Raw genomic sequence first — 8,798 nt, forward strand, 5'->3', positions numbered from 1 at the left:
CTAGGGGAATATCCAGCACTGATGCAGAAACGGAAGAAACACCTAGGAGGGTGTTACATGGAACATAGGGATTTAAGGTTCGGTGAGATAGGTTCTATATTGTATTTTATTTAAGAAATAGGACTTAGCTCCTTTAGGTCGCAGTGTAATATGTATACCTTCTTCTAAATAATAATAATAATAATCATATGTGTCAAAAATAATACATTTTTTAAAAGACAGAAAACTAAAATGTTGATATATGTATATTATATCCTCTCTGATATTTCTATCTAATGTATTTTGATGAACTTAACACGATTTACTAAACCAACGTTATAGCGTTTAAAAATATTTTTTAATTAACATATGAGTATACATTTCTTGATGTTCATGGCTTTGTTTGTGGGTTATATTTTCTTGCATTCTATAGATATGTTGTTGTGGTTTCTTGAGTTAGTGCTATTGTAAACTTGTACTTTTTTGTGGCTTCGGGGCTTATTCCTGTCCCACACTAACCTTTAACTATACTGGAATTCATATCATTTATTGATTGTTTATTTGGTGACGGATCATAGGTCAGTATATCTTTCTTCCTGTGTTCTGAAATGGACTTTAGGTTTGTAGGGCGCGGTTGGGCAGCATATCAAATTTTGTAAATAATTTTAGGGCTCTGTCCCTGATATATTTTTTCACTGAATCGATACTTAGATCTCTGTGCATGTCTGTTGTTCTAATATACCATGGAATCTTAAATAGCCTTCTTAAAGCCAGGTTTTGTGCTATCTGTAATTGCTTTATGGCAGTATTTAAGATTTTGCTGTATATAGCACATCCGTACAGTAGATTTGTAGACGTGCTTTTGTATTTCCCATTACTTAAAAAAACACATTTCAGTCTGTGATGGAGGTCTCGAAATTAAAGTTTATAAATGATTTGCTTACCGTTTCATTTATTGCAAATTTTTACGGTCTTTTTGTATCTTACAAGCAATTTTGTAATTTTTCGTTGGTAAAACAATTTTTTTTTTGGTTATTTAAGGGCTTAACAATGTCGCACATTTCTTTACTGAAAATATTTTTGTTTCAAATTTTTTTGTATTTTTACAATAACAGAAGCCTTGTTCAGTACGAAATTATTATCCTTAGCGCACCATTGGTCGGTAGTCAAGAACGTTCGGATAAGAGCAGGTGGCGACTTGTTTTGTGTGTTATTTTTTCATCAAATCCCATTGATGAAATTTTTTTTTGGTGATTGCTGCTACGACTTTTGTCCGATGTTGTTGCCACTAAAGTTGATGTCGCTGTTGTTGTTGCTGCTGCTGCTGCAATTGTTGTTATTATTATTTTTGTAATTTTTGTTGTTGACATTTTGTAGGTTTATGAACTGAAATCAAAACGCCAACATACCAAGTCAACAATGAATGAATTTTTTTTTTTAGTTTGCAGAATTAATATTCATGACCGGAAGCGGATATTGAAAAAAATTTACGTGTGCGCGTGTTATTTTGAAAGACTTTTCATTTTTCATTTTATGGTTTATTTCTCAACTTTTTCGTTTAATATTTTTAGTATTTTTAGTATTTTGAGTGGTAAAATAAGTGAACATTTTGTCATTGTGTCAATATTTTGCTTTTGCCTGAGTATTTTTGTCATAAAATCCGCTTACATCTTCTATTACAAAGTATTTTTGATTTGTTATTATGTTTTCGCATTATTAGTATTGTAGGGCAGTAGGCTGAGGCTGGTTGCTTTTATTATACTTTGGACTTGCAAAGGATTCTAATTAAGTTAGTTACCATAATTTCTAAATATAATTATTGTTTTCAAAATTATTCTTCTTTGTGGTTATGTGAAATATGAATTACAAAATTTTTCCAGTATTGTGGGTGCACGTGCCCGTCCATCTCTCCTAATAATACTGGTAGTAATAATATTTGGGCATAATTTTGAACTTTCAATTGCCAACTGCTGTGTTCAAAATATTAATAAATTTCGATATATTGTGGTTTCGTTTGTTATTGAAAATTGGCTTCTGAAATTTGCATAAAAAATAAGTCAAATTGCAAATTCACTGACATATTGTGCTGGCAAATTTTCTGGTGTTACAAATAGAACAAAGTGTGGACCGCAAATTAAATTCTATTTTAATGTAAATTCAGATTTGTTTTTATTGACTAATTTTTTTTTTTTAGGATTTTCTTATTTTATAAAGTTTTGTAGTCAATAAAATTTATTGCCTTTTTTATGCCAAAACATAATATTTGGTCAATTTATTAGCAAAAATTTCGATTAAAAGTTTAACAATTTTAAATGACTATTATTGTAAAAATTTATTGTAGTTGAAATAAATGCAATATTAGTACAGTATGTTGAAAAAACACATTCAATTTCACATATATTTAAAAATTTGCAATTTGCTCACTGAAGCAATATCTGAATTTTTCAATAATTGTAGGTAGAAAATTTGAACAAATAAATTTTATGCATATTAATATACAATAATTGCTAATAATTGTAAACTGACATATATTTAAGCTATATTTATGGTTTCATAAAACTCGAGACTGATTTTTAAATATTCGTTAATTTGGAAATAATATTGTGAACGTAGCCTTAAGTAGACTCACAAAAGAAGCTTCAAAATACACAAGATGAACTAAAGTCATGGAACAATTAAATAAATGGAAAAATTTCATTAAAGTCAATTTAAGTTATTATTGTATTTTGAAGAGGTGTTTCATAATAATTAACAATTTCCAAAACGGAGTTAAACGAAATATTTGAATTCGTATTTAAATTAAATATTAGTGTGAAAAAAAATTAAAAATTCAAAAACTAGAAAGAACAATAATAAATTAGCATTGAAATATTGCATTTTGAAATTTTTCACTTGATTAAATATAATAAAAACTTTGATGTTGCAATTCACTGCTGTTCGAGAAACCTCTCTATTAAATATAATAGTTTCTATTAAATATTTATTTTCGTCATAATTGACGTTAAAAATCAAGTTTAATATAGAACGTGAATAAAAATAAATAAAAAATACTATTCAATTTCTTGTGTTGCCTGTACGAATCATAGATTAATATTAGCATGTATTCGTATTACGTTCTTAGATTAGGTTCCATACATAATAAAGAATAATATTAACTGATGTAATATATAATGCCTTTACATAAGAATAGTATTGAAATATAACTATTAAAACTATAATATAAAAATATAATAAAATTATAATTACGACTAACTATAAAACTATAATAACTATAATTAATTAATGAACCCACTAAAACCACCTCTCAGGAATGAATGGAGAAAATTTCCACAGCATACCAGTAATATAGGAAGAGAGATTGGAGAAAGAGGGTTTATAATTAATTAATTTAATTATTTTGCAACTAGTTTATAATTTCGTTCTAATATAACACAGCAAATCAATTTGTTAATGAGTTTTCATAACAAATTAACAAAATTCCATTTTCGAACATATAAGTCAAGTAAGTTTCTAGGTCAGTTGGCTAATGAACGCTGACTCTGTGCTCTAAATTTGGAAGGGTTCAACCCTTGGTACTTGCAGTGTTAAAAAATTATTTATGAATAATTAAATATAAGAAATAAATTAAAAAGACCACTGATAATGGGTATTTGGTAATATTTGAAACAGTCAAAAATTCAATTAATTAAAAATTATAAAAATTTTATTGTTACAATTTATCACTGTTTCGAACCTCTCAGTATTAACCATGTATATAAAATAAATGAAATATTTATAAAACCACCTTCAACTCGTATGTATATAAGGTATTTAATTTTGTACAATGGCTTTGCAATTTAATATAGAAACAATGCAGCGCACATCATTGCCTGATATTTGCCAAAACAGGATACAACCACTCTAGGGTTTCCCTTTTAAAAAAGTTTGTCCGATATCACTGGCACCGGCATTATTGAAGTTGCCTACTTCATTGAAGCGATAAAGTGGTTTCCTAGTTCCGTATTGGGGTCTCCTGGAAGAGTTAGCGTGCCTATATATTTTCATATATATTAATATGAATAAATGCTTGTGTATACAAGTACATATAGTATATAAACTTTGGTATAACAAAAGGTTCAAGTTGAATTGAATGATTTATGTATATATATGACGAGCGTCACTTAGTGATAAGTTAAATTAAATAAGTTACATTTTTTAGAAATTAAGCAGTGTTTTTAATAAACATATAATTTAAAATTAAAAAAGAGTTCGATAATCTTTTAAAAAATATTTAAGTCAACAAGAAAACATTGGAATATTATTATCGCCAAACAGATAGCTAATATAATACCAAGTTTTATCACTTAGCCTTGATAGCTTATTAGGTGTTGCAGGATGATGTTTAATGATTCACTTTTGTGGGGCTTGGTTTCAGTCGGGATATTGTATATCCATTATTGTGAAATAATTGATTGATTCCTTTAGTTGTGATAAAATTCGTTTAGGCACTGTAGTTGCCGGCTACAAATGCTGTAAAAACGCGTATTCAGAAATATTTATTTCAGATATTTTTGTGGAGTCTTAGATAAATTCAATACCTGTGTATCGCTGATTTCAAGGTCTCATTAGAATATACTCGTATCAATATTAAAGTATGATATTGTGTTCAATGTAACATAAAAAAACAATTTAAGGAATATTAAAATCAGTTTTAATCAATTCAAAAACAAAAACAGCATTTTATAGGCTGAATTATAAGCCGAAACTACGAAATTATGGTTTCGTATGAATTTTGTATGGAAAGTATAAATATTGGATGAATGATTTAATACGTTAATATATAAAAATACTGTAGCCTGACAAATCACCTTTGTCTCTGTCTGGCTTTCGCCAAATGGCGTAAATACACTCAACGATGGCTCAATAAAAAATTTGTATCTAGAAATATTATTTCAGATGTTTTTGCGGAATCTTTAATAAATTCAATATCTGTACTGCAGATTTCAATTAATGGTCTCTTTATTATATACTTGCAATAATATTAAAGTATGATATTGAGTTCAGTGTAATATAAATAAACGATTTGAGGAACATTAAAATCAGTTTCAATCAATTCAAAAACAGAAACAGCATTTTATGAACTCTAAATGTGTGCTTTGATTTATGATGTATTTCACATTAAGAAAAAAAAATAATAATTTGTGTTATCAATGATTTATAAAACAATATACAATATAAAGTCATAAAAATATTGTGCAACATAAAGTAATTCCGAACAAGTGACACTGGTACGAAAGTATTTAGATATGAAATATGCACACCTTAGATTTATATTTTTGCAAAATCGATTTTAATGGCGTACGGTAAGGTAAGAATAAATACTCGTATATAAAATTTTAAAAATAAGATAAATATTTCTCATATACAATATTTTATGAAATCGTTTCTTCTTGGTTTATAGCTTCTCTTTAATTTTGTTGCACTTTTAATATGATTTCGATTTGTGCCGCGTTCCTTATATCGCGAAATTAAGATCGGCAAAAGTTTGAATTAAATTGAATTCAAGGCTCAGCAAACAGAAGCAAACAGAAGAAGCAAATTGCAGGATATTGTAGCAAAGTTGCAAATGAAACGGAAGTAATGCGATAACATTAATAATTTTGTTTGCTTCTATTTCTTGTTGCTATTCGCCGTGCATTTTTCCTTTTGACTGAATACAAAAGTAACCAATAATGACAGCGAGGGTAATTATTAAGGACTAGGACTAGGACTAGGACTTTTACTTACAATGAAATATTGAATTACATTGCTATTTAAATGGTACTTTATGATAAATTTTAGATGTTGGTGAACATTAAATGGCATTAAATAAAAGAAATTGAATTTAAGTATAAATTTTTACAACTGATTTGATTTGATATTTATGAGTTCATAAAATGAGTAAAAGATAAGAGAAACGGAATCAATGGAGCTGCCTACAACAAAATCGAAAATGTCACATAAAAATGGTTATTATAAGCATTAAGAAGGAAAATTTGAGTTTAGTAAAAGCAACTAAAGAGTTTTATAAAAATTAAAAATATTTATTTAATATTTACAATTACAAAATATAATAAAATTTTGTCAACTTAAATTACTTATGTACCTCATACTCTTACTATCAATAGCGATTAAATAATATTGTCTAACACAAATACTTAAAATTGATTTTTGCGCTTTCTGCCTGGTCGTACTGTAAGGATACTTTGTGGTATAACACCATTCAGCGCACTACCAGCCTTAGTCGCTGCTAGTAGACGTCTCTCGTGTACCTTTCGATGTTTCGTCAAATGATCTGAACGCGCAAAACATTTTGTACAATAATCACATTTATAAGGTTTTATGCCAGAATGTGAACGACGATGTCGTGCCAATTCATCGGATCTCGAGAATTTCCACGTACAATCAGGCCATGTGCAAGCATAGGGTTTCTCACCCATATGCCGACGTATGTGCGCTTTGAGATGTGCGGGCTTAGCATACATTTTTCTGCAATTGTCATAAGTGCATTGATAGCCTTTATCATTATCTTCTGTTTTTGTTTTTAGTTTTGGTTTGGAACGTTTTTTGCGATAAAGTTTTAAATTCTGCGAACTTTCCTCCAAGAACAACTCACACACTTCTGTGCAGAGTGGTGTTTTTTCAGGCAAAATTTCTATTAATTCTGGTATTTCAATATAATTATCTAAAAATTTTTCTTCCCATTCCGCTATTTCCTGTGTAATTAATGCATCAGCCTCAAGTTCTTTATCCAAATCGGTAATTTGTGTTTGCGTTGCATCTGCGGGTAATAGTAAATCTAGACTATATTGCAATGATTTCTCACTATATTTCTCAAATTCATTAACATTGTTGTTATAGTCTTTAGCATTATATTGATTTGCTATATTTAAATCCAGTAAAAATGTATCTGGCAGTTCAGTATTAGAAACTTCATCGCTATTAGCGTAATTCATGAAATCAACATTATTCGTGGTTTCCAATCCATTCGCGTTATCGTAGAAATCATAGTCAACGTTTAGTTCAAAATGTTGTACACATTCATAGCTCGCAGCAACAGCGCCATCATGCTCCAATACACCAAATGCACATGCATCTGTGGTGTCCGTATCAAAATCCATTGGTTGTTCGTTCAAGTCACTGAATAATTGCTGAAAACCACCGGCAGCGAAGAAATCCATGACCACAATCTGCGCTCGGACATGCACACTTGTTGCTCGCAGTGTTGCAACTAAATTGGCATTGGACGTTGTCAAATGTTTTAAAATTTATTTTCACTTAAAACAGCGATTTTCTAAGCTTGTTTTTAAATATTTTGACAATTTAGTTATCTTCCGAAACATTAATTGAGTCTCCTCGGACGTATTCAGTTTCAAATTGATTTCGTGCGCATTTATGATTTCCAAATGATGCTTGAACGTATTTGCAATTTTATCTGTGCTGTGACACTTCAACGTCAATATTCCTAGCTCAACTGAACCATTTAATATGTATTGCTGTATTTTTTTTTCAATTTTTCATTTTTATCGAAATAAATATATATGTGGTATATAAGTGTATATTATAGTATAAAGTCATGTATGTTTTACTGTTAGTCACTTTGATTTTATCATTTTGTATTTATTTGTCGACTTTGCTTCGTTTATGTTACTCCTGTGGGAATAATTATTCTAAAAATTACGATTGATTTCACACTCTGGAAGCATTCATTGCCGTCGTCATTAATTTCTGTTCATCAAAATCTCACTTGACGCATCATTAAATGCGCATAGCTCCGACACATGTTTCCATTGCTCGATATTTTCAAGCGAAATGCACATGTAGCCGTACGTGAATGGCTGTGTACCAATCGGTGTCAGGCCCACCAAGTGTCGCCACTGAAACGATCATTTGCTGCAGACTTTTGGCAAATTTAATTTCAATTTTAAGAATATTGAACTAAAATCAGAAAAACAAATGAAATACAGATTGAATCGTCAAGTACGAGTATGATAAGTACTAAAGTAGATCAGTTTCGAATGAAATTTATCTCAATTATTTTCAATGAATTAAATTAATTATAGTGTACTTAAAAGTAAAAGATATGCAATTCACACTCAGAATTATAATTAATTTATTTATTGTCTAATGTTGAGCCTTTTCCAAGTTAGTGCATATGGACACTTTTACACTTTGATAGCTGGGGGGTTTCTGCAGAGTCCAACCTATCTTACTGATAAACTTGTGTATTCCTCATAAGTTTCGTGATTATTCAATGATTGATCTAAGATCTGCGTACCGCCCCGTGCGGTTAGTGATTACTCTGAGATTAGATAGTGCTAAGTAGGGCAGCCTGTCGGTTTTCGCATATAGCTTCAGGGCTCTGTCCCTTATGTATTTTTTGACTGGATCTATTCTAAGGTCTCTTAGCATGTCATTCTTGAGAATGCACCATGGTACTTTTAAGAGTCTTCATAGAGCCTGACTTTGCTACACACGACACATATTTTGGAGATGCAGTATAATGCAAAAAGATTGACGTATTAAGCCTAAAATAATTTATTATTAAGTGAACTACTTAACACTATTCCGGAGAATATAATTATGTATGTAATTCAACAGCTCATTGAACAACTATTCTCTCACCAAAATAGATTAAAAACTTTATGCTAAATTTAGTTTTAGATTTTGTTAACAAAGCTTTAAAGGGCTTTTTGTAATTAAAAGTGAAATTTGGTACAATAGGACTCTTCTTGCCGCAGTATCGGCTGTTGGGCGATTTTACGACAATAGTTTTAATAATAATTATAATAATAATAGTA

General features: G+C 29.7%; 1 protein-coding gene across 1 annotated transcript; it reads right to left on the minus strand.

Moving 5' to 3' along the window:
* Window positions 1-6,155: 6,155 nt before the first annotated feature.
* On the minus strand, window positions 6,156-7,178 carry LOC119666675 (Krueppel-like factor 7). Its single transcript, XM_038075954.1, has one exon. The coding sequence runs from the start codon at window positions 7,176-7,178 to the stop codon at window positions 6,156-6,158; it is 1,023 nt and encodes a 340-aa protein (XP_037931882.1).
* Window positions 7,179-8,798: the final 1,620 nt, after the last annotated feature.

Source organism: Teleopsis dalmanni, chromosome 1 (assembly GCF_002237135.1).
Source record: "Teleopsis dalmanni isolate 2A chromosome 1, ASM223713v2, whole genome shotgun sequence".
In the NCBI taxonomy this organism is placed as follows: Eukaryota; Metazoa; Arthropoda; class Insecta; order Diptera; family Diopsidae; genus Teleopsis; species Teleopsis dalmanni.

Bases quoted from the DNA above. Each gene is read 5' to 3' on its own strand.
- LOC119666675 (XM_038075954.1), bottom strand. From the start codon at position 7,178: ATGGATTTCTTCGCTGCCGGTGGTTTTCAGCAATTATTCAGTGACTTG.